Below are 26,522 nucleotides of genomic sequence, written 5' to 3'. Positions count from 1 at the left end.
AGGAACATAAATGCATCAGATAAATCCATTGTCATGTAACAGAACAACTAAGAATTTGCTGCAGTTTTGGCAGAGCGAGAACGCCTGGATGGAATGAAATACTCAAGATCAGGATGATTAAAGGAACCAAGCAGCCATTTCTGGACGATGCACAGAAACCTCTCACTAGGAAAAATATTATTTCCTCTAATGGAACACAGCTGTTCGGCAGTATCAGTACAGGAAGATAAATCTAATAGGAAGACAGGCCCATCTGGAGTCCCAGTTCTACTATAGATCTGCAGATGGTGTGAATTAACATCGTTTCAACAGAGTTCTACAAAACCAAATGACATGAGATGATGATCAGTTCAGAGTCTTTAGCCAGTTACAGTTACAAAGAATTATTAATATTAAACAAGATTTGGATGTAAAGCACCTCTGAAGATACAGGAGAACACAATTAACTGAAGGTGCTACAAAATGTTGTGCAAACCTTTCTGTAGAAAACAGTGCAAAGCTTTTCTGAAAGGCAGATACACAAAATACCGCTACAGAGAAAAAAACCAGCAACTGCTTAAATAAGAAGTCTTAGGGCAGGATAACTAAGCTGGCTGAAGAAAATCAGAATTTGTTATTTAGAATCAATTCAGTTTGAATGGCTGCATTAAAACAAACAGCAGGATCTCTGAACACCAGTAAAACTGTGCAAGGAAAGACAGATGAAGAGAGAGAGCAACTCTCTGAGAGCTTGTTAGAAAGATGGATCAAGAAGTATGGATGAAAATAGAGTATTATTAGAACAAATGAGAAATACAACAAAAACAATCTCAAGTTTTGCCCTGTTCAGAAGAGGATGTGGACTTTGTCAAGGCACTTAATAAGTTTGTATTAACTGGCAGCATTTCTCAAGTCTGAGCTGCATCTCAATTGCTACCTAAACCAGCGGTAGTTCTGCACCCCCCGAGCCCCAAATGTGGTTCACCACTTAGCAAAAAAAGACGTGTCTCCAGCCTCACATCACCAGCAAATTGCTAATCTGTGTTACTATTTTAAGAGCATTCAGCAAACAGTGGTCACTGTGCATGTGTCACTGGAAAAAAACCACAAACAAACAAAAAGACAGAATGATTACTGATCCCAGGACCGGCAGACGACTTTCTCACAGGCTTGTTAAATTGAAGACATTGATAGGCAAAGAATGTATCTGTGTTTTAAGAACTGCATGTATCATAACTAAGTCACTACTTCCAGTGCTTGGCAAATTCCAGCAGGACTCTTGCCTTTATTTTAAGGCTGATCTAAAACTTACACTGACTTTTGGGAAGTATGATGCACCCCAGATTGCAAAGAACTTGCAAATTCTGTCTGTGCAAGTATGATGGTTAGAAGGGAGAAGTCACCTCAAATTCCACCATCGCTTTCTTCATGCTCTCCACATCAAAGATCATCTTAATAAGATCTTGGATTGGCTTAGCAAGTTTTGATTTTGTCCCAGCACCTACTGTCAGTTTCCTGACAGCTTCTTCATCCTAGGAGGTAAAAATAGTATCAGAATTAGCAAAATCACAAAGGATAAAAGTAACAGGCTGGCTGCCATGGCAACAACTCAAAACCAATTTAGTGTATGCATCCTATGACTAGCCTGAAGTTCATGGGGAGCGTGGGACATTGCTCTGACATTTTGGAACAAAGTGGGCTTAAAAAAACCACCTATTCAGTAATTTGGCAGATGTTATTTCAAGAGCTAGCACAATAAAAAGTAAGCAGAAAAGTAGAACTAAGGGAATAGAAACTCTCTTTGCATCTCTGCTTCACCTCAAGCAACAGTATTAATTACTTTTTCTGCAAGCCTTCTGCTGCACAGAGACTTTGATATGAAAAATAACTGTTTACTTTACTGCTTTTATGACAAAACAGACGTAATAACTAGTTTCACCAAGTTTTTGTAACAAGAATCATCAATTACCCAAAATACCATCTCGATGCCTTCTTGGAGAGAGCATTGTACAAATAAAGCATCTGCCAGGTGCTTTGAGTAACACTGTACATTGCAGTGAAACAGACACTTTGCCACTGAAATATTCAAAATTCCAGAATTCAAGCACCGAAAGATGACATCCATTAATTTGGCCACACAAAAACTCAACAGCTTGAAAACATGTTTTCTGGTAACTTTATAGCTTACTAACAGCATTCAACTATTTCATCCAAAAATAGTTTAAGTTACAGGTATGTCTTTAAATAAACACTTAAACCCTCACTGGGCAGAAAGAAGAGAATTCTTATTTGGCTTAGCTGTCTAAATAGCCAAACCTTACTGGCAGCAATAATTTCTCTTTCTCAGACTGCTCAAAATGTGCACTAAGCAGAATGCTGCATAGGAGTTGCTTCTGCATTTGGGAGGATTTTGGAGGCAGAAGACAGATGAGAAGTATCTATTTTAAATAAAAGAAAATCTGGTTTTTGGACAATATGTATGTGAACTGACTGCTGAATTAGGTTCAAATTAACACCCTTGAAACTACAGAGTAAACAAGAACGAGCACTAAAGGGACTTCAGACTTGATAACAGAAAACTCCATAGTTTCCCAACAGTCTGTTTTAATGGATGGCACTCCTTGATCCAGAGTTCTCTCCTGTAGCACAGAGATGCAATAGCTGCACTTCATTCCTCTGGTTTGTTAAGTGTAAGCGATCCAACAGCGAGCACAGAACAGAACAGCTGTAGCAAGGCAGCTAAGCAATGCTCCACCTGGTACTTGGGAATTTCACAGTTACCTGTCCATAATCTATTTCCAGGGGGTAGAATTTTTTTGGATATTTAGTGAAGTTCTTTGAATGCCAAGAATTGCCAGTTTTCTCTTCATACAAATTCAGGAAGTGCTCAACAGCATCTTCTTTTGACGGCATCTGCTCCAGCTTGTTACTCCCAATTACAGTGCCCACGCGGCCCCAAGATCTGAACACCCAGTATCTATAGAAATGAAATGTGAGAAGAGAACAGACATAAGACACTCCAGTGCTGGATCTCAGTCCAAATGAGACTGACCCTGCAACACCCACACAAACGATGCAATCAGCCCTTTGCATACCATTAATTTTATGGAAGACACTGTCTATCAGTAATTGTTGGAAATCAACAGAGGAGTCACCACAGAGTGTATGTCCAAGAACTGGCAAGAAAAATGCCCAGTGTTAACACACCAGAACTACAGCCCTGAGAATAAACGGGTGCACAGCAGGAAAAGAGAGCCTAGCACCTCTTCAGTCTTAATGGTTTGTAAATAAAAATCTTCAGGCTATTGAGATCATATATTTGAAAAACTAAGACAATGCACCTTTAAGCCTCAAGCCCCAGAGTTCAGTATTTTAGAGAAACCACAAGCAAATCAAGTATTTGTTTGTACTATCTCCACCACCTTGGGTGAGCTCCCATGGTATTTATGGGGATACAGTCAACCTTTCCAGTGCGTCAGGTATGAAATGCAGGCACAGAGATCCCTCCATGTACTGAACCACAGATCTGATACAACCTCACACACAAGCTTATTATGAACATGGTGAAGTGCAATAAATCTGGAGCTGAACCATGGTTACTGATGACAGACATCAGCTACTCTGGATTTCTGTGCCACTTTGTTTGGCAGGGGCAGTTTCATATTAAAGCACTCTTACAATTTCTTTATCTCATCAGCAATGCAACCACTGGACAGCTCCGCCATGCACCCAATGGGACTGAAAAGCTAAACACATGATCAGCCCTGACTATTTCAGTGCATTTTGTTAAGCCTCAGGGCTTAATTCAGGACTACACCGTGGTAGAACAGCCAGAATCTTGTTTTGTTTCCCCAGGTTACAACTCTGCAATTAGAAGACAATATTAAGTTGGAGAATATGGAGAAACCACCTCCCCCTTAGGTTTTGTCAACATCACAAAGAAATGTCTCCATGCAGAGCAGAGATTTCTCCATGGGTGGCTTGTTGTTTGGCAGGTTTGGAGGAGTTCTTCTAGTTTGGGTTTTGTTTTTTTTGTTTGGGTTGCAGTGGAGTTTTTTAAAAGTATCTCCTCAAAGACATTTAACTCACAAGTGGCTTTCAGAGATGTCAAAAATCCAGTATGTATTAGGGAAAATGTGAACGAAAGTATTTCAAGGGAAAACTAAACTCACCTGTTCTCTCTGTCATCTTCTAGCAGTTGCAATTTATAATAGGAATTGGTTCCTTTCACAATATCTACTAGTCCCAGGGTTGCACTGAAAATTTTTCCACCTTTTTCAAAGACATGAGCAGAATCCTCCAAACCTGCAGAGAAGAAACAAATTAGAACACAGAGGAGGTTACTGTTTTAGCTCTCCTTCCTGCATTCGTGCTCACCCAAATGTTTCATGTAGTGTGATTTAACAAAAATACTGCAAAAACAGTGACCATATGCTCATTCAAAACTACCTGAAGCACGTTTTCCTTCTAATGAATTGTAACGCATCTTTAGATAACTGGAGTGAACATCAATCCTAACAAGAGGGGAAAAAATTGTAACCTTTGACAGAGGATGATCTAAAATCTCTTATCTAACACTGCATGACTGGCTGAAGGAATTCTCAAGAGGTGCAGCTCTGCAGGTGTCACATTAGCAAATGGACTGAAAAGCAAAGCTTGGCCTTGGATACAGTAGGAATTCTCAGAACAACATCCATGCACCATAGGTTTGGAGAGTGGCATCAGCTGCTCCCCAAAAATTCTGGGGGCAGATGTTCATGCCAGACCTGTGGCCTCTGCTGACTGGGCTTTTATTCACCACACTGAGAGATGCTCCTGAAGCTGAACAAGGTACATGCTTTCGTTTAAAAGGTCCTTCTGAAAGCTGCACTAAAAAAATCCTACAATATCCAGCTTCAGATGTCAGTCAACATCCTTCCTTTGATAGCAACGAAAAAGGTTTAAAAATTCGTGTTCCTTTTATGGAACCCCTATCCTTTCACCAAAACAACACTTTGCAAACAGTCACGCATCCTGAAGACTGTAGGTAGTGCAGTTATCACTCACCAGAATCAGGATCTACTGCTGCTCCACCCTTCACTGTTAGCTTCATTTTCTTTTCAGACTTGCTAGGTCCTGCAGTGAAAGACAGTTAATTTCTTTCCTAAGTGAGCAAGAGTCTGACTTGAATCAACACTTAAATTTCTCAATTTGCATAATTATCACCCTAAAGTGAATCAGATTACCAATATATGAGCACAATGACTTCAATGGCTTTTTTTTACCTAGCTTTAGCAGTCAAATTACAGCCTCCATCCCACCAAGTAAATGAAAAATAAGATTTCCCAGATTCTCTCTCTCTCCTTCTGGCTCCAAGGGGTGGACCATACCATTTTTTCACCTGCACAGCAGATAAGCACAACCAAGCCTGACATAGTTCAAGAAGTGTTTGGACAATACTCTAGGGCATATGGTGTGATTCTTGGGGATTGTCCTGTGCAGGGTCAGGAGCTGGACTCAATGATCCTTGTGGGTCCCTTCCAACTTGGCATATTCTGTAACCACAAATCCCAAAATGGGATTTAAAAAACTCACAGGGCATGGGGGGTGTTCAAATTCCCTGGAGATGCTACTGCTGTGAGATAGCCTGGCAATCACACACCCAGCTGTATGACAGAAACCTCTGCTTTGGAGGATACGGAGAACAGGTTCCAAAGATAAGGGAGCAGATCTGATGTTTTTGTTCATGATCCAAAGTGAATAATGCAAGCTCTCTCTGGCATTGGTGAGCAATGCCACTAGTGGTGGATATTTTTCCTCCTCTGTTAAAACAACGTTATGTTGTTAATCAAGTAGCAGAGTCCCAGTGCTCTGGATTCCAATATTTTCTCACTTGCTAACACCCCTCGGGGCTCATGGTAGTCTCTGCCATCTTGATGCCCCAGGACCTCCCTGGAGCTGCAATATTGACCAAAACTGGCAAAGAAGCTGATTTCTTATGAGGAAGAGACTAGACTGATGTCAGGGAAACCTGGGCACATACAGCACAGATCTCTGAAGCAAGACTGACCTAGGGAAAACAAAAGCCAGCTCAGGAGACAGCTTCACATTTACTTAAAGCCAGTTTTGCCCTAAGGTCTCATTATTTAAATTTATTACAAGAAAAGGGGCAGAGAACTCAAGAAAAGGCCAAGGACAGACCACACCCACGTTTGCTTTGTGCATGCACAGAATTGAACAGGCCTGTGAATAAACAACCGCTTTGTTCATCACCTTGTTCTTCTTTGACCTTGCCAGCACTCTTCATACTTGGGGGCTTGCTGCTCTTTCCATCCACAGCCATTTCCTCATGCTCCATTTTCACCTCTGCACCCCAAGGGGAAAGCGCATGGAGAGACACAAGCTCCTGGAAGTCCTTGCTGGAGGATTTCACATCCTGAAGAAACGCCTCTGAGACCACACGGACTTTGGCCTCCTTCACTTCTTCCATCTTCTTGCTCATTTTCTCTACATCCTCTGCAGAGGCAAAGGTAGGAAAAGGGAGAAAAAAAAAAACAACAGTGAGGATTTACAACTCAGCCTCTCCCTTTGGCCACGATTCAGGGCTCTGTAACACTTTGTGGAAACACAGTTCCACTACATTTTTGGATTCAACATGTTCTTTAGGGAGGAAAATCGCCTTCGGCTCAAATCTGCAGCTTGGACTAGAGCAGGAACACTCCTGCTTTACCGGACTGGTCCAGCTCTCACCTTCCCAGAGCTGGGTTGGGGCTGTACAGTTCCTTGGGGACCTCCTGGCAGGTGGGAGAAGATCTATCTCAGCAGTCAGTTTGCACCCCAACTCCAACAGGGAGCAAGAGCAGACCCTAACTTGCCAGTAGAGAAAACAACTGCCCTCAGGCACCCACAGTCAGCTCTGTAGCTTCTCCAAGGCAAGCACAGACACAGCCCCCAGCACCTCTCATCCCAACAAGGGTGGCTTGCACAGCACCACAGTCTGCACACAGATCCCAGCTCTGGCTGCCAGACCCAACAGAGCCTTAAGGCACAACCCACAGGGTTAACCCGCTAAGCAAGTGAAGTCAAACAGCACACAGCTGTCTTTAGTTTTCCAAGCACACTAAGGCCATGTGTGCACACAAAACACTCCCCCTAATCCAAACACTGATCCCCAGACGGTTCTGAGGACACATGCCCTCGTAATCTGCTCAGCTCTGTTACCAGTGCTACCAGTAACCGAGGCAGGGCTGCTCACTCTGTGTGCTGATGCACAGGGTGGCCTTGTTAGCTGTTGTGGTCATCTTTCCTCCCAGGTCCTCCACAATGCTCTTCACCTCCTCCTTGTTCTTTGACAGCTTTCCAACAACCAGGATCTTCATGTTGGTCAGTGGTTTGTCTAAGGGGTTTGGAAATAACACAACATGGTAGCAACAGGCACAGAGTTCCCCACACAACAAGCACAGAGGGACAGCATCCCCCCCACTCCGTACAATCAGTCCAGCTGGCAGGGGGACAAGGGGCCAAGCAGGTCCCAACTGCGCTAAGCAAGTGGGAGGAAGTTCCCCTTCACATAGAAAAAGCAACAAAGCCCAGCAGCTGCCAACAAAGAGAAGGGACGGAACACAGGGAAATGGATATGTAGGCATATTAGTTGCCCTTTTTTTGTTTTGTTAAATGAAAAAAAAAAAAAATCACTCTGCTTCAGTACTGTGCTACTAGAGACTGTGCTCTGCTTCCCTCTTTTTTGATGCCTGAACAGGATGGGAGAAACTCACTGTCACACAAAAGCTCCTGCCTCTTCAAAAGGAAATCTGTTTTTGAGGGGCTGCAGAGAGGATTATCTGTCAAGCAACAGTGTTCCTACATTACAGTATATTTGAGTCTTGATCTTATAGACAGTACAAGGCTGTACCATGCAAACCCCATAACAAGTCAGGAGTAGACTGGTAACCATCTGAGGCACCCTCACATCGTGTTAACACTCTGCAGGTGGGTCCATTCAGGACACGGTAAGTATCTAAGAGCATATTTGCACTGCTGAAGATAAATGCTATCAACTCTGATTGACCAACCGAGGGTTGTGTTTCCTCTGCTCCTCTCAACTCAATTTGTTTGGTTGCCAGCAAACAAAGCAACCTGGCTTTAAAATCTGGTCAAACTTTTTGAGTTTACTGTTAGGGGGCACTGGGGCTGGAATCAATTTGCTAATCAGAATCAAGACCTGGGTTATTTTGTCTTCATTGCTAAAATAACATGATCTGGCTGAAGTTATCCGTGCAGAATTACTTTCACCCTTTTCACCAAGTAACAATAATGCCTTGCTCCCAAAACTATGGTCAGAGCTAGAAAGGCCGAATAAGAAAGAATTCAGCATGGATCTTAATGGACAGGCTATATCACCAAAGCATACAACTCTTCCAACAGCCTACAGGGAGTTTCTGGAGCCCAATCTTTTGCCAGCTTGTGGGCTGGAGACAGCACAACTATTTTGCATAAGGGGAGTCAGTGATTGGTAAAGCCAAATCTCAGTGGATGATTTAAAAACAAACAAACAAATAACCCAAAAATCAACCAAACCAAAACAAAAACCACACACAAAAAAAAAAAAGATATCACAGAAACCCCTCTTGCCCTTAAAATCTAAAATGATGTGGAATATTTGGCATTATGCATGTTCCTGGATGTTCACCAAGAAACCAAGCGACAAGGCACTTTGCAGCAGGTCTCCACTGGGACACATTTTGCAACATCGGCATTTTAAGTTTCTGATTCATTGCAAACACATCATTTCCTTACCATCAACAAACACCCAAAATGATTTGTGAGTAAACAACCAGGACCCCAAGTCCATGTCCCCAGGCAACCCACTGTACCAGGGCCCACCTGTGCTAGCAAGATGAAGCACATGAGACTGTTTTTCAGCAGGAGAGCTCTGCCTGCTTGAGGACAGGAGGAGAAGGGCGTGCCTGTTCAGGGTGGCACATTTGTCTGGCTGGGAGTGGCAGCCTGAGCATCATTCCAAACTCCACCAGCCCATGCCCAGCTACACACTTACCTCTGGGTGCAGACACGGCCTCTGACAAAGGAGCAGAGGCAGAGGGAGGAGGCGCAGAGTTCACAGCTGCAGCATCTGGAGGGAACACCCTGTCCTGCTTCTTACATTTAAATTTCTTCAGGTAAGGAATTTCCCGAAATTCCTGTGGGATGGAAGCATAAGCAGAATTTAAAACCAACAAAAACTACTGTTAGATTTCAAGGCTAAATTGAGCACTGGCCAAATGTTGGCATTTACTGCAAGTCTTGGAAAGGATTTCCGACAGATTCACACTAAGGCAGGCAAACCCCCACTTTACTGACTGTGAAAACAAAGCTGGAAGAGGGTAGATGATGAGTTTTAAATCAAACCAGCAACATCTCTTTCAATTTAGTGTTACTGGAAATTATATGATTAATTTATGCATTAGCTGCCTGCTCCTGGAGGGATGTGGCTGTGACAGGACTTCCCTGCTGTCACAGCTGCTCAGCACCACAGCACACTGCTCTCAGGCATCCAACACTCACTGCTGCTTATTCAATCTCCTCACAAGAGGTAACATCAGTTAAGAAATGTGCTTCAGAACATGAAATATGCAGTAAACACCCACCTTTGGGATTACCCAGTCTTTCCTGTTGGGAGTCTGCGTTTTAGCAACGCACTTGGTCCAGGCAGTGATATCCCCTGAGCAGTAATATGCATCGCTCTTGAACACAAACTGCCCCTTACACTGCTCACAGGGAAGCAGAGCTCCAAATGCCATCCCATCTGCTACTCGGTCCAAAATCTAAACCAACAGAGAAACAACAAAACAGGTCACGGCAGGAGGAGGCTGGAAGCCCACACACTGCACTGCACTGCACACGAAAATAATTGTCGGGCTGTTGGCACGCAGACGTTTCCAGCACATGTCACGCATAAACTAAACATAAACCACAACTCTTACCCACACTGATTGATATATGATGCCTTAGAGGCATGACACAAAGTTTCTCCAGTCACACTCTATCTGCTCACACTTCTGGCTCACAGTCTCTCCTATCCAGGAAGAGCGAGGTGATTCTCCCCCTCCACTCCACTCTCTTGAGACCCTACCTGGAGTGCTGCCTCCAGATCTGGGGCTCCCAACATAAGAAGGACATGGACCTGTGGAAATGAGTCCAGAGGAGGGCCACAAAAATGAGAAGAGGGTTGGAGCACCTTTCCTGTAAAGACAGGCTGAAGGAGCTGGGATTGTGCAGCTTGGAGAAGACAAGGCTCCAGGGAGACCTTATAGGACCTTCCAGAACCTAAATGGGGTCTACAAGAGAGCTAGTCAGACACTTTTTACAAGGGCCTGTAGTGGTAGGACAAGGGGGAATGGCTTTAAACTGAAAGAGGGTAGGTTTAGATTCTATATTAGGAAGAAATCCTTCACTCATCAATGGTGGTGAGGCACTAGTTGCCCAGAGAAGTTGTGGATGCTCCATCTGTGGAAGTGCTCAAGGCCAGGCCGGATGGGGCTTTGAGCAACCTGATCTAGGGAGTGACATTCCCTGCCCATGGCAGGGAGGTTGGAACTAAAGGATCTTTAGAGTCCTTTCCAACCCAAACCATTCTATAATTCTGTGGTTCAGGAGAACATACCTACCACACAGCACCTGATCAGGCTGCCATGCCAGAACAGCCAAGGAGGAGATGAGCTACTGCCTCTGAGCACATGAGTAGGTAGGTGGGAACGTAGGCTCAGACAAGTCCAGGTTTTCCTGCCTAGAGAGTATTTCATGACCATTTTGAGTCTAGACACTTCCCACATGCCAGCCCACACTCCTTTCAAAGAGTCTTGATAAATACAAATACTTAAAGCAGTATGTGGCTCTGAAAGAGTGCAGACTTTCACACCTTACATAGACTGAAACTGACAGTTTTTAGAAAAGAAACCGGGAAAGAAGTTTTACTGTTTTTGCTTCATTTTCCATAATTGAGGAAGGCAACCTGAAGTGCCTTAACTAACCTGCTCTTAAAGAGACAGCAACAACAACAAAAAAAACCCACCACCACAAAAAACCATGGACCACTGAGCATAGAATAAAGGCACATCACTGCAACCAAGGCGCTGAACTCAGCATCACACACCACCACACTACCCTTCAAAAGAAGCCTAACAGCAATATCACCAGGGTCCTGGGACAAAAGGACTGGGCTTTGCACCAAATTTCTTTCTTATGTGTGAAAGGAACGTGCTTCAGATTCATGGACCTTGCAGCAATATTGGGTCGGGTCAGCTTCACTGATTCAAAGAGCCGGTGCACATGCAGAGCAACTACAGATCAACTCACGGCATTCTCCCCTGAAGGAACCTCCTGTTTGTTGGCGATCAGCAGCTCTTTCAGGTCATTAGTGGAGCAGACCTTCCTCAGCTCATCCTTGATGCCCCAGATCAGCTCTGTCTGCTCCTGTTGACAAAACCCAGCAGCTTAGAAAGCAATCGACTGCAAGTACCTGAGAACACTCCTAAAACTGCAGTATGTGGACAAGGTTTTAGCAAGTCCATGCTTGCTAAAACCATCTCACACAGATTGTGAGGTGAAGAGCTTCAAGAACCAGTAGCTTTACCAAAAGGGAGTCACATACTTCAAATTGCAGCGTTCTTACTAAGCAAGCTCTCAACAGCCTTTGCAAATACCACCTAACTAGTTGACACTGATAATAGCAGGGATGTGGCTGCATTTGAGCCTTTTATCAAAATAAAAAAATCAGAAATGCTGATTGTCACTGTTTTTATTTTAAGGTAACTAAACATAAGAGGAATTTCTACCAGCTCAGTCACCGCAGCAGTGCAGAGGAGCATGTACATCCTTTTGGGATCTTCTACAAAAGTTGAAAGGGTTGAAAGCAGCATTCTAAAATATCTCAGTTTTTGAATGTTATTCACTGGCTACAGTCAAGAGGTGCAGGCTACCCTAGAAGAACTGGTTAACTGGGTTAAATGGTTTCATTTTCAGTGTTAATGATCATGCTCGATGAAATACTGTTAAAAAAGTAAACCCAAAGTTAACCCTAAGAAGTGCTCATCCATGAAGCGGATTCACAAAGTACCTTGATCTGTCCTGAACATCTGCATTGCAGCAGCAAAACCTTCAAAATCTCTCAGCTAGTTTTTTTTTTTTAATTAAGGTGCTGCCACACGACAAAAAAGAAAACTTTTGTTCAAAGGTGGAGACATCGTTTCTCTACAGCTCCATTAAGACTTCAATTGCAGCAAAAGCAGCTTGTTAATTTTTTTTCTTGGGAACTTTCAACAAATACAAAATTCCTGAAGCTCTACTGGGAATTCTTCCCACGATATTCTAGAAAGTAAAAGGCAGAAAGCTGTGATCTATCACAATTTGCACCCAAGAACTGAACACATCTCCCCAGAGGGTGAAAAATGTATGATTTCTCATTAATGTAGAGTTGCACACTTTACCTCTGTTTAATTTTTGCAATGAGCTATTTATTGTTTCCCAAGGTCTTCTGCAACAGTGCTTGGGCTCTGAGCACGAGCCACCACAGCCAGATGATACAGGAAGGACAACAGAAACAGCCTCTCTGAGAGAAAAGGCATTTAACCTCATCTATTTAAATCCAATAAGCACAAGTCCTAGACTAGAAACATCCTTCCTGTCTCGAAAGAAAGGGGCAGAGTGAATTGCCTTCAGCAAAGCCTTAGTGACAGGGCACCACCTGTGCCAGGACACAAGGACCAGCTGTGGTGCAACTGCTCCATCTGGGCACAAGGTACTGTCTTCTCCAGGTTCTACAGCTCTTCAGTTAGTGCCTGACACTGCACCGTTCTAACAAAGAAGTTTTTAGGATGTGATCAGCTAAAACTCACCTTCAGCTGTTTTTCCTGCTTCGACTCTTTCTCTTTTTCTTTTTTCTGTTTCTTTTTTGCAGTCACATTTCCATCTACCTCTTCTCCTTTCCTCTTTCTAATAGAGAAAAAAAAACAAACACATACACATGAAAGGAAGTTATTTAAATGCCTGTCCAGCAGTTACCAGAGCTCAGATTACTGACTGCCGATATCTGCAGAGGCTTGAATATCCTCAGTCTTGGCAGGCAAACCCATTTTTCAAATTCCTCAGTGCTAGATTGTATGCATGTATTTGGCTCCACAACATGAGTTGCCTCAATCAGGTCAGATACATTTAGAGCTTTTCTACGGGGTAATCATATGGTCTGGCAGAAAAGCATGTCAAATACTGCAACATTTCCAGGCATCTTCATATACACCTATATTAGTTACCCTAAAGACACAGCTAAGAATCACTGAATAGCTCTCCAAATCTAAGGTGGTGTAGCAAGGTTAGAAGACCACAGTGTCCTTCAGCCGAATCAACAGCTTGCTATTTCAGCTTAGACAGCCCATACTGAAATGAAGGACAGCAAACTAAGTAACTTTAGTAAGCTAACACACTGGGAAACTAGATATTTCCCATCTAGTTTCTCTTCAGACTGGAATATTGGCCTGCCTCTGAAATCAAACAGGTGGAAGTTTCTGCTTGAAAAGGGTTCCCAGGCCGATAGTGGTTTTGTGATGTACTATTGTGAGTTGTGTGTGTGGAAATTTATTGCTATTAGCTGGGGTCCTGGAGCTTCACAGAGAGAAGTTACAAAAAACACTGCTTGAGAAAGACTAGAAAGAGGAAGCCAAATGAAAACTGGGGGGTTTTTGGCAGACTTCAGAATGACAAGAGACCTCAAAGGAAGATCTTTTGTGTTTCCAGAGTTGTCATCCCCTTCATCTGCATGGTTTCAAAATACATCAATATTAATAAATCAGTGTGTACTCTCCCCATGAGAATACAAAGGGAAATTTTGCCCCAGTTGAGACAGGATGGGCATGCAGTTCAAGGCAGAGAATGAACACAGCTTCAATCTTGAAATTAATTTTGAGAGAGCTGCTATCGTATTGAAACATCAGCCAGGTTTCTTTTTAAGAAAGCATCTGTTTTAACTTTACAAGCCGTGGCTGATGGTTAAGCCATAAAGTTGACATTCTTAACTGCTCTCCTACCTACAATTTTAAACAGTTCACTTTTTAGTATTTTGCTACCGTTAAGACTAACTCTGTATGACAGCTTATTTAGCTATAAAGCTGCAGGAGGATGTCAGAAGGTACTCTTCTCCCAGAGACTCACACGTGAGACCTGTACATTCTAATGACCATCCTGGCCCTATAACTGGGCCAAGTGCTCATTTTAGTTGCAGGGGTCACCACTAGCCCCATCATTAGCACCTCTCACCAAACTGTGGTTCAGAGCACTCTGCAAGTCTTTGAGGGCTGGTTTTGCAGAAGAGCTCATCTTCCAGCTGTGCCCCTGCCAGGTCCCATCAGTGAGCTGGGGCTGTGCACTGCCTCGGGGTGGGAAAACAGCTGTGCTACCAGCAATTGCTTGAGAAAAACTCCTTATTGTGTTCTAAATCAGGCAAGCAGCAACCAACATGGCAGGACTGGCTCCAGCACACACAGAGCAGTGCCCAGGCCAAGCAAGTCCTCCCTCCTCCCCAGCTGCAGCCTCTGCCAGGGGCAAGACCAGAGTGTTCACTGAGCCCCACTGTGAGGGTAGTGACCTCCCTGAGTTTGAACAGAGTCAGGGGTACACAACACAATCTGGGAAAAACATACCAGCTTGAGTACAACACACTCTGCTATAGTATTAAGCCCCCTGGTTTGGGAAGGTGTAAGTGCTTAGGATGGGTGCCCAACCCTGTGTATCTGCAGTGTCTGCTGATGGTCAGGCTGCCTCCAGCAAGCCAGCACTCACTCCCATAATGTAAGTTGTCTCCTAGTCTCCAAGAGAAGCAAATCCAGCACACTAACCACTGGAAGGTGATCACTCTGCTGAGAGGCCCTGTGACCCAGGGAGAGCATCCAAATTCCAGCAGTGACTCAGTTTTGGCAGCTTCTCCTCAGAGTTAAGGGGACAGCAGTTGCTCTCCCAGACAGTGCGATTACTGTACCTGTTTCCAGCCACTGGAAACAAATGGAGCGAGAAGGATCATCCCAACTGCAGAGAGGCATAAAGCTTTTGGTCACCTTCTCCTTTGTGCCTGGCTATGGCCAAGGCTAAAGCAAACACTAATCATTTTATACAGCCTAGAGAAGGGAATGGCAAAGCTGAACTCATCTTGCACCTTCCCAAAACAGCAGATTTTAGAACAATCGACAAAATACATTTTCAATGACACACACATTAATTTTATCTTCCATCCTTGGGACCAAACACTGTGTGCTGCTCACAGCAGCTGGGTGGTACTGTGTACACCCTTTTTCCTGCTGAGAAAAAGACACTCTTCCAACATCCAACAGGTACAGCCCAACAGCTTAGGAGGACTGGTACTTCTCAGGCAACACAAACCCCACTTCTCACCTTCATGGAGGATACACAGCTACAAGACTTATTCCAGCTTTGGAATAAGATGAAGACGGAGGTGAACTGTCCTGTCCCATTCTAGCCTGGCCCCTCTTTACCATCTACTCTCTATTTTTCATGTTCCCCACCTTACAGTGAGAATGAAGGGGTCGAAAGGACAGTCACAGCAACAGCTGGGTAAGGCAAGCAGCCCACGCAGGGAGGAATAAGAACTCCACTTTTCACCTCCTCACAGTAAAGCACTGTCAGACTGTCAGTGACCTGAGCACTTACCATTTGCCTCAGGCAACCTCTGCAGTTAATCCAGTACTGCATGACATCTCCAGAAGGACACATTGCTCCTGTCCTGGACAGAAATTTTACCCAAACAAGAGAGGCAGAAAATACAGGGAAGTCTTACAGCTCAAAGCAGGAGGGTGAAACACATGCTACCAAAAGAATACTGTCCAAGGGTGCTCGCAAGCTGCTATTGTGTTTGCTACATCAGCATGTGAGCACTCCTTCCACAGAGAAGCTGCAAGCAAGGACACAAGATCATCCTCCTCCAGGCCTGCAAAATGCTGGTGCGTAGGCAGGACAGCTCCTAGCCCAGGGGAGGGTCAGCATGCCTCACCCAGAGGTGGCTGAGGAAAAAAGAGACAGAATCCTGGCAGGAAACCTTCCCATTTCTGCCCTTCAGAAGAAAAGGATTTTCCAACCTGTTCTTGGTAGCCCTGCTTGGCACCTCACCTCTCTCATCTGCAATAGACACACCATAATGCCAACCTTACAGAAAGGGCTGACAGGGCAGTCCCAAAGATTCTCCTCAGAGTATGGGCTGGACATGCAGAAGCAGCATTTAAACTTGGATGGGTCACATCTGAATTGTAGAGACTTCTGAGTCAAGATATAATTTGGACACAGCACAATTAGGAATACCTTTGAAGATCATTTTGAGAATCTCACTTGCAATAGATGCTGTAACATCATTTCAGCAAGATGCTGTAGTTTCTGTTGTTAATTCCTGTTATTTGATTGAACACATAGGGTGAATGATTGGAGGTAAGTGCACCTCATTCAAGCCTCTGATTTTCTTTTGTCTTCTCCATAACTGCAGTGCCTTCTTGGCAGAAAAATCACAGGTAGTTCACACACCACACCTCTCCACCTCATTCTGTTTATCTACACTCTCACTCATTCAGTTTGTTTGACAACTGTTTTTCCAATTGACCCCTGCTATCCTTGGCTCAAGCACACAGCCCAAAGAGCAGAAGGTAGTGGAGCATAAGAGCCAGCTAGCACCTTCAGGGTTGGGGGGCTGGTTCAGGCAGTGATTAGAAAACAGGAAAGATGAGACGTCCTGCTGCTTTTCTGGTTCACATTACCCTACATCACCAGTGGAGCTTTTCTCCACTGCAATTCTAGGCTTTTATTTACACAGTGATTTGGCAAACTACTCTGTGGCCTGTCTTTACAAAGCCTTCATATTTTGCATAGCATCCCAGAAGTGGCCCAGAAAAGCAGAGTCAGGGCAGAAAAGAGAAGCACTTACACAGTCAAATCTCTAGAGCTTTGCTGAGGACATAGGAGAAAACTACAAATAACACCATGAAGCTCACACACTGTTCTAGGACAAAGTGGGACACGCAGCTCGGCACAAAAAGCAAAGGACTACTTGAAAAGCTGCAAATGCATTAAAATACTGCACTTCTGCTTACACTCTGTAACGTACACAGAGGTAAAATCCCGTGGAATGCATGGAAAGGCAGCAGACTGCCCAACACATGCACACAGCTCCTCTTGGTCTCCACCAGTTTAGCTGAGTGAGGTGAACAGCACAGAACCTGACAGGGCTCCAGCAGCACTGCAGAACCCTCCCCACAGCACTGGCACCACTGCCCAGCGCTTCTGGAGCAACTGCTATCCAACCAGGAATAAAGCATGGGGGTTGCAGCCTCTTACCACCACACAGCTCTGTTGATGCAGGCTCCTCTGTCACCTATGCCCAAGGGGCATTCACATACACACCACACTCTGAACTTACACCACACTCATCAGCTGCATGTCTGGAGGACCAGTATTGATGAAGACCCCACAGATCTGACACGGCCACAGCCTCTCAGAACCAAAATCAGTCTCACCGGACATTTTCATGGTGAGTCCTTGCAAAAGCAAAGTTGAATTCAGTCTAAAATGCACAGAGAAGCCCAATGTTTTCCAACTACATGATCTTTCTTATTTGTAGGATTCAGAAACACCTCAGGTTCCTTCCTCTTTAAGTTCCTTGTGTTCACTGGCTTGTGTTATGAAGCATGACTCAAGGCAAAGTCATTTCAAGATCAAGTAACAAAAGCCTTCATTAACAAAGAAAGATCCACCAGCACCAGCAAGTCACCTGGAAACACTTCTCTGTCAGTACAAGTTCTGTCAAGAGCCTCCACTAAAAGTTTCAACGCAAGGCAACGAAATTTCAGACATACCATAAAAGATTCAGCAAATAAAAGCAGCCAAGTGTAAGCACTACATGGCCAATAAACACCATTATCAGATTTAGTACCTGTCACAGATCAGCAGCTCATAGATAAGAGATGTCAAATCAATTCTCTAACAAGTGGTTTGAGTGGAGAAACCATCACTGATAACAGTATCACACAAGGAGATGGGGAGCCCAGTACCCAGTTGTATTAAGCCTGCATTATTTTATGGTTGAAAGCTCTACTTCAGCCCTCCAAGTCACAGCTGCAGGTCTCTGCATTTCCTCAAGGCAGACATAGGGGGCAATGATCCCACGGACAGGGAATGTCTGCTGTCATCTGCCTCAGGTCACAGGAAGGACCAAATCCTCCTGTGACCAATGTTGTTTTAACAACGTCACACAACATTTATCATGGATGCATTTGAAGACAATGGCTCCTCTGTACAACGCAATTTCTTACATTGCCCACATACCCTTCACTCTTGGTAGCTGGGAGCTGCTTCTTCAGAGTTTCTTTATCTTCAGCTTTCAGGATGCTGAAGCCCAGGAGCTGAGTGGCCCCGTACGACGGCAGGAAGCCCAGCTCTGCTCGGCGGCTCACAAAGCAGTCCGGGTGGTACCAGTTATCTATCATTCCCAGCTGCGGCTTTTCAGGATGCACCATCTTCTTGGAAATCCGGATCTGGCCCTGAGGTAGATTAAGGTAACACAAGAGCAATTGTTAGGCCATTCTGTGAAGAGTAGAATGTTAACAACATGACGCTTCCTAAACACCTTTAAAACAGCAACAGTTCTCCTATCAAAGTCTGCAACTTTTGTTCAAGCTCTTTCACTATGGTTCCTCTGCTTTCATCAATACTCCTTCTAGGTTGAAAAGGTCACTTTTTCAGGCAGTTTTCTGTTCAAAACCCACTCAAACCAGGTAATCCTGTTGTATTTTCTCCAACTTCCAGTAAGCTTGAACAAGTAAAACTCTCATGAACAAAGCCCATAAAGGTAATTCTAAAAATTAATTTTATGTCCCTACCACTCAAACATCCATGATAATACGATCTTACTCTGTCTTACTGCAAATTACTTTTTAGATGTCTAACAAGTAGTTGGTTTAGCTGCATTTAGACTGCAGTACTTTGTGCTACAACAAGGAAATGTCTACACAACAGTCACCAGTGTTTCTGCAGATAAAAGCATACCTGCACTGATGTTTGGCCAATGGCAGCTTTAGCCAATTGGCAGGCCTATTCACACCCATCAGAGGTTTGCAACTTCGTTTTGCCAACTACCCTTAGAAGCAGAGCACCAAGACATGTTCAACTACAAGGCTGCATCGTTAATTAACTTCACTGCTGGTTTTGTCTGCTCTCATGGAGTTAATATGGATACCCTGCACACACACACACACACAGAGCTGGTCTGGCTGAGGAGGAAGGAGAGGCCAACACCTTTGCAGTGCAGCAACAAGCAGGAAAAGCTGCAGTTGGTGATGGCTCTCTTGCGACAGAAAAGCTGGTGAGCAGCGTTTCAGCCTGTTCTAAGACCTAAGTGAAAGGAAAGATCAGCAGGTTTGAAGCCCAGGCTACCACTGCCTGAGGGATGCCTTTACTGTCAGCTGTCCAGGACACAGCTGCTCCTCAGACCCAGAAATGTATCTCTGCAAGTGCTTTCCATATGCAGGACAGGCAGGAAGCAATTATAAAAGCCACTGTTTGAATCAAAACTGGTGGGATAAAAGATAAGAGATGGAGAACCAAGAAAAGCTTTTTACCTTTTCTATTTTCTGCTCACAGCCTTTGCAAGTACTTCTGTTAGACTTGGCATATTCTGCAGCAAAGTCATTTAGGCTCTTCTCAGCCTTGCCACCTCCTTCCTGTTCCCCTCCTTTTCCTGGAGAACAAAGCAAATAAATACAGAGTTCGGCTTTAATGCGCATTCCCTTATTTTCTTATTCTCTGTCCCAGATTGTTAGAAGTCTGGATTAATAAATCTCTTGTGTTCCAGCCACTCATTTGCCAAAAATCTGAATACAGAGCAAGATAAGCAGTCCGTGCCTAAAAGCATTTTGAAAATAAAAACCAAGTTCTTTAAACAGCCAAGTAGCAATTGCACAGAATTGCTTATTTAATTATTTTAAACCACTTGCAAAGGTGCACACAGCTGACCTTTTCTGTTTCTTTCCTGAAAGCAGTGTAAAATGAGATCTTACTGAAAAACCGACTGGAACAGGAGTCACAAACAGCTCTCCTTCAAAGCAGAATTCCTCTTCCCAACCACAAGTTGCCTTTCACTTTTTGTATTACTACATTTCCAGAAGCAAAGCTCAACCTAAAGCTGCCCAGTATCCTTGGTTTACACTGAGACACAGTGAGTTTAGCCTAGTCTGGACTTCTACCCTTCTTACTTGCTTGTCTGACTCACTAGTTCATGGGGTAACAAAGAGCCACCATAACAACCACACTGCAGTGAAGATATCATTAAAACAACATACTACAGCAGCATGAGTTAATGTTAGAGAACTGAAAACAAAATACACCAATCATGATTACAAAAAATACTTTTCAATATATCTGCCAACTGACTTGGCTTTTTCCCCCTCACTGATTTAACATGCTGTATGATACTGCTGGTGTCCTAGCCCTGGAGTGTGGAGACACTTCAACAGCTCCTCTGACATCACTTGCTGAAGGGACACGGAAATCAAATCACCATGATAACCGCATGAGAAGAAGGAGCAAAGTTCCAGCTGAACCTCCAAACACCACCAGGCCTCTGCTTACCTCCTCCAGGGCCTCCAGTTTCAATGGCTTTCTTGATTTTCTCCTGATCTTCCCACCGAAGCTCAGGGAAACCGTCAATGTCTGTGTGGGACACGATTCGAGCCCGCTTCCAGAAGCAGCTGTAGTGGTGCCAATGAGGGACTTTGCCATCAAACATGGGCGACTAGGAATAAAGCACATTAGGCCAAGATGAAGCAATTCAGGCAGAATCGAGGGAGGAAAAAAAAACCCAAACCAAAACTCAAGATAAAAAAGAGTATCTGAGCAAACACAAGTGATTTTTTTTTAATTTTATTTTTCTTTAAATTAAGAGATGGATCCTATTTAGGACAAAGTCTAAGAAGAAAATCTACTAAGACAGACAAGCTGCTGGAGAGATGTCCCAAAGGGGATAGACGTGGAAGGAGCATTTAGCTAGCTTAACCAGTTCATCTTCCTGCTGCTTAGCCCATCTGTTTTACTGGAAAAAAAACAAAGGTCACAGCCTCAGCATGGCTGCACCAGCCCCTCTGAGACTGCTGCAGCACGAGAGGCTGCTGATCTCGCTCCACTCTGAGTGCAACAACACGATCCCTTTGAGAGCCACTTCTCAAGCAAACTGCCCATGTCCTGGAGAACCCACATCAGGCACAAGACAAGAAGGGTAGCTCCAAGGACTGAAGAAATCCCTAAGTGGGCTGCAGGAGGCAGAGGCAAAATTTAAAGGAAACACCAAAGCCCAACTAAGTCCTGCATCAGAAGTCCAGAGGAGACCACGAAGATGATCAGGGGGCTGGAGCACCTCTCCTGTGAACACAGGCTGAGCGAGTTTGGCTTGTTCAACTTGGAGAAGAGAAGGCTCCAGGGAGACTTTATAGCACCTTCCAGTACCTGAGGGAGGCCTATAAGAGAGCTGCAGAGGATGTAGTGATAGGACAAGGGGGAACAGTCTTAAAGTGAAAAGGGTAGATTTAGATTGGATATAAGGAAGAAATTCTTTACTGTGAGGGTGGTCTAAGGGGTGGCATTCCTGCCCATGGCAGGTCAGTTGGAACTAGATGGTCCTTAGGGTCCCTTGCAGACCACACCATTCTATGACTCTGCAATCAGGACAGAAGCATCACCCAAATCCTCCCTGAAGTGCAGCTCCAGAGTGCCCTGCCCTGCACCAGCCTTATCATGCAAGTGCTCCACTTGCTTATGACTCAGACACATTAAGTACCAGTCTGGAATCACTTCGGTTACCCATCAGAAAAAATAACCGTACAGTGGTTTGGCCCCAAATAACACACACAAACAACTCAGTGCTGTGTAATTACTATTACATACTGATGATATGGAATCAACAACCTAGGGAAGCTTTCACTGTATCTCTCACAAACAGGAGGGAGATTTCCAAGCTGAAAACAACAGTACAGTTTCGTGCATGAGCAAAAAGGAAAGGGCTCTGAAGACCACAGCATGGAATCAGGAGAGCTGGGAGCCCAAAATACAACTAACCATCAACCAAAACTGTAAGAAGACGTTTTTATTTCCAGCTGGACTCTTCCCACAAGCCAGGATTTGGATTACCCAGTTACACTCACAGCACCACAGCAGCCACCCTGCAGTTGCTCTCAACATCTCTGGAAGTCACAAGCACTTTTGGCACCGAAAGATGGACACATCTGGGCTTGTGTCTAGTTTTCCTGAAGGACTTCTCAGGGCTCTGCCCCCAACAGAAAGATGCTGCGGACACAAGGCACTGGGGTGTATGAAAGGGAGCAGAGCTGGCTCAATGTACAAGATAGCCATGCATGCAGTGAGTAGATCTCCTCCTCTATATGGAGTTGTAGACTTCCTGAGTTCTCTGTGTGAAAAATGAAACCTTCAGGCAAGCTAGGTCTTGTTTACATAACTTCTTTCAGCTCACCTATCTTCAGACCAAAGTTTCCTAAACAAACTAAGGAAAAAAGAGACCGATTCACTTTCACATTGCACATGCAGATAACAGAAACCACTCAGTTCTAGCTGGAAGCAAAAGGCAAAGCTGTGCTGATCCTGCAGTGCCTGGGTGCCTGCCCTGTTCCAAACACTGAGCACCCCACTGACGACATTCAGAGCTCTTGAGGAACCAAAACAAAAGGGGGGTCACAGCTAACCCAGCTAAGGACTTGGTCTGGGCTTCCCTTTGATTTCTTCTGCACAATTTGCAAAAGAGCTCTGAGCATTGATGGCGGCACAGAGACTGCTCTGCAGGGGATTTCCCCAAGAGGAAGCAAGGGGCCTGCGTGCTCTGCTGAAATTCGGGAGGGGGGATGCTCAGCAGCAGGGTGTGAGAAGTGCTCTGCTGGCAGAAAAACTGGCAGTGGGGGGAGAGAGCCCTTTGCAGAAAAGATCAAACAAATTCAAGAGATTGTAGGGGAATAAATAAAATTACAAGTGTTTGGTGCAAGACTTGCAGTTTGGGGGAGATGGCTGGCAATAAAAGGCAGTGGCTCTGTGAGGAATGCCACAGTCCCTGCTGTCTCCTTCCACCTGCCCTCAGGAGATCGCTCCATAAACCAAACCCTACAGAACCAGAACACAGGCACACCGCGGACCCCCAGGACCCTGTGCTGAGGAAGGGCAGCCCACCTCGCATCAGCTTAAACTGCTGGGGAAGGTAGGAAAGGATAACAAACGCGAGGAAACCGAGGAGCAGCAGCTGGAGCAGGGGAGGAGGAGCAGCTCCAGCGAGCGGCTTACGGCAGCCGGAGAGACAAAAGGAAAAGGCAGCAGCAGGAACACGTGCGAACAAACACCGCAGCCTGGCACCGCACGGTCCCACATTTTTCCCAGAGGAAGGAGGCTCTGGGGAACAAAGGCACAGGCAGGTATTTCCCCTGCGGGGAGCCAGCTGTGCCTCCAAGCCCGGCAGACCTGCCAGCCCTGCCCCGCATGCAGCAGCTCCCGCGGGGGGCCAGGCCCCGGCAGCCCGGGAGAGGAAGGACCAGACCCTTCCCCTCCTGCTTCCAAGTGCTGCCTCTCTCCGGGGCACAAGGAGGTACGTCCTCCAGAACCTGCTCCTCAGGGAACCACAGCAGCCATCCATCTGCAAGGTTTTCCTCTGGCGTTCGCACTCCACGTCCTTGCTCGCCTTCCACAGATACACATACATGCCTTTGCTTATCTTTCACAGCAACAACCCCCAACCTCAGCCCGCTGTCCTCCCGCATCCTCAGAATGCTGCAGGTGCCCTCTCCCATTTCCCCTGCTGGAGCCAGGGGAGATCAAGTACCCCCCTCCAGGGAAAGAGGCGTATGCCTCCCCCGCAGAGAGGCGATTCCCTGCCCATCCTCGCACAGCAGTGTGCGATGTCGGCTCCGTGCACGGCCCCCAGCTCTCCAAAGCAGGACAGGGCCCTTCCCACCATTCCGAAGGGAAGCTGAGCAGTTTCTGCCCCAAAAGGCAAATAACAACGCGAGGGTGGCTGACAGCAGGACGTGCCTTCGCAGCCAGTTCGCTGATTGCGGTTCGGCTGCTCCACGCCTGCCCTGTGCCAGCTGTTCTACAGGACCATCCGGCCTGCCCGCCCACCCTGCGGTGGTACTGGGACTGTCAGGGGGGTTCGCACGGGGCTGCCCCAGACCTCCCACCCCTTCGGGTCGCAGCTCCTCTGTCTCGTATGCAAAGCGCCCACCCGGCGGAGATTCCCCGGCCCCGACACCGGGTGCCCCGAGTGATGACGCTTCCCGGGGCACGGAAAAACCGACCCACGGAGCGAACTCACCTCCCACCTCGCCCCCTGGGCGGCAACAAAGCGCCTCTGTGCGGGCCCCCGGGCCGCCCCCCCGGCCCTGCCACAGCACCGAGCGGTGAACTTTGCACCGCTTCGCCTCCAGCCGCCCCTGCAGCGCGGGGGGAGCGGATCCCACCCGCGCCGGGGAGCTGCGGGCAGGCTGCTCCGGGCAGGGCTGCCCCGGGCACGGCCCCTGCGGCGGGCACGGCACCGAGCGAAGGCGCCTCCGCTAAAAATAGCCTGCGCTCGCCCCCGCGCCAGCGAGCGGCGCGGCCGGGCGGCTCCGGAGCGCCGCGGCGGGCGGAGGATGCGGAGCCCCGGACTGGCCCCGCCGCTGGCGGCACCGAGCGGAGCGGCCAGCCCAGCCCAGTCCGTGTGGGCCCCGCCACGCTGTACCTGCACCATGAGCGCCAGGCGCAGCGAGTCCTTGGCGATGCTCTCGCCGCACTTCTTGCAGGAGGCGCGGCCGCTCTTGGCGTACTCGGCCCGGTACAGCTTCTCCGCCGGCTCCGCCATCGCCGCCGCTCCCGCCGCCGCGGAGCCGCCCCGCGCCGCGCGCCCGCCGCGCCCCCCGCCCGAGGCAGCAACAGCCGAGCGCCGAGCGCCCGGCCCCGCCTCGGCCGCCGGGCGGATCGGCCGCTCGGGCATCGTTTGAGCATGCCTGGCAGGCTCCTCCGGTGTATCAATGGGGGGCGGGGGCGGCGGCGCGTCACGTGGCGCGGGGCCGCGCGGACCGCGGAGGACAGGGGTTCGAGACCCTCCCGATCCACATCCCGTCCCCTGCTGGGACCCTCTACATCCTTCCGCCTCCCTCCGCCTCTCTGTCTGCAGCCGCACAGAGCAGGCTCCGCGGCTCTTGGGAGAACCTGTGCTCGGCAGCTCTCCCGCAACCAAACACTGACCGCGTGATGCCGCTCCCAGGCGGGCTTCTCAGTGGTGCCCAGAGACAGGATGAGGAGCGATGCCTATACACTGAAACACAAGAAGTTCTGCCTCAACATGAGGAAGAGCTTCTTTATGTTGAGGGTGGCAGAGCCCTGGGACAGGCTGCCTAGGGAGGTCGTGGAGTCTCTCTCTCTGGAGGTATTCAAAACCGACCTGGATGCACTTCTGTGTCACACGGTGGAGGTGACCCTGCCTTAGCAGATGGGTTGGACTGGATGATCTCCAGAGGCCCTTTCCAACCCTAACAATCCTGTGATTCTGTTTTCTCCAGCCTCTGGGGATAATAATGAGACTTCTGACAAAAGCAAAAGAGAGCGATTTGAGAAGTTAAACCTGGATTTTTTTTCTCCCTCACAGGAGGTAATTATCCCCTAATATCAGCAGAGGGCATTGGCTCTGCAACTTCATTGGAGAAAGGAAGAGGAGAGCACTAAAGTTACTCCAAACCCTTTCTAAGTATTTGTCCTGAATTTTATAGAGATTCTGGAAATAAGGTTCAACTAAGGCTGGATGTGCAGCTCCAGCTGAGCTTCAGGCACCTCGCAGGTGTCACTCAGAGTTGCACACCGGCATCTCAGCTAAACCTGCCATGCTTACAGACCTCTGATCTTGTGCTGCCCATCTCCCCGGCTGCCACACGTCTGCTGTGAACCAACGCAGCGCTGCCCTCACAGCGAGCCCCCCAGCAGCCTCCGGGCTAGCGGCGTGCCAGGGAGGAAGGATGGACCCTGGATACATCACTGCGGACTTGGGGAAGGAATAAGAAAAAATCTCTGTGCAGCACTAGATGGTGCTGCGAACACACAGTCAGATACACAGGTACTCAATACAGCGAAGCCTTTGCTGTTGCCAGTTACTTCTTACAGGAGTTCTTTACCCAAACACCAGTGGTTCAGAGGCACATCAGCACATTTAGTCCCACACTGCGAAAAAGTGACAGACCCAAGAGAACTCATTTGGATGATCCGACGGGCAGCCGGGGGTGGTTACACCCCACACTGTCCAGCACGGCTGCCAGAGGCTTTGCCCGCTTTGAAGGTGACCAGAAGAGAAGCGTGTAGTGGCACTCACCCATTTTAACAAACCTACTGCCACCCTGTTCCATCCAGGGACTTCCAAGAGGAAAGCCAATTACACACAAATAAGGGTTGACTCGAAAGAGTCATCCTGAGTTATGTCAATGGCCTGGTTAACCCTGATCCTGCCTTTGCCAGGA

At 46.7% G+C, this 26,522-nt stretch overlaps 1 protein-coding gene across 2 annotated transcripts in view; it reads right to left on the bottom strand.

The window, feature by feature from the left end:
- The window catches only part of PARP1 (poly(ADP-ribose) polymerase 1), a 34,219-nt gene extending 9,291 nt beyond the window's left edge, over window positions 1-24,928 (bottom strand). The window contains exons 1-14 of one of the 2 annotated variants that reach the window (XM_017812910.1): window positions 24,758-24,928; window positions 20,623-20,785; window positions 19,614-19,732; window positions 18,322-18,536; window positions 12,849-12,945; window positions 11,311-11,427; window positions 9,603-9,779; window positions 9,014-9,155; window positions 7,214-7,354; window positions 6,232-6,474; window positions 5,026-5,094; window positions 4,152-4,284; window positions 2,761-2,956; window positions 1,383-1,511 (exon numbers count right to left, since the gene is read on the bottom strand). In XM_017812910.1, coding sequence (XP_017668399.1) covers window positions 1,383-1,511; window positions 2,761-2,956; window positions 4,152-4,284; window positions 5,026-5,094; window positions 6,232-6,474; window positions 7,214-7,354; window positions 9,014-9,155; window positions 9,603-9,779; window positions 11,311-11,427; window positions 12,849-12,945; window positions 18,322-18,536; window positions 19,614-19,732; window positions 20,623-20,785; window positions 24,758-24,877 — 2,061 coding nt within the window. In that variant the 5' untranslated portion in view covers window positions 24,878-24,928. Of the gene's footprint in view, window positions 1-1,382; window positions 1,512-2,760; window positions 2,957-4,151; window positions 4,285-5,025; window positions 5,095-6,231; window positions 6,475-7,213; window positions 7,355-9,013; window positions 9,156-9,602; window positions 9,780-11,310; window positions 11,428-12,848; window positions 12,946-18,321; window positions 18,537-19,613; window positions 19,733-20,622; window positions 20,786-24,352; window positions 24,417-24,757 lie in introns of those variants that run through there. The other variant, XM_017812911.1, reaches the window with a different exon arrangement.
- Window positions 24,929-26,522: the final 1,594 nt, after the last annotated feature.

The sequence above is a fragment of the Lepidothrix coronata genome, unplaced genomic scaffold (assembly GCF_001604755.1).
Source record: "Lepidothrix coronata isolate B3197 unplaced genomic scaffold, Lepidothrix_coronata-1.0 Scaffold38, whole genome shotgun sequence".
NCBI classification, from domain to species: Eukaryota; Metazoa; Chordata; class Aves; order Passeriformes; family Pipridae; genus Lepidothrix; species Lepidothrix coronata.
This window is presented reverse-complemented; position numbering and strand designations above follow the sequence as displayed.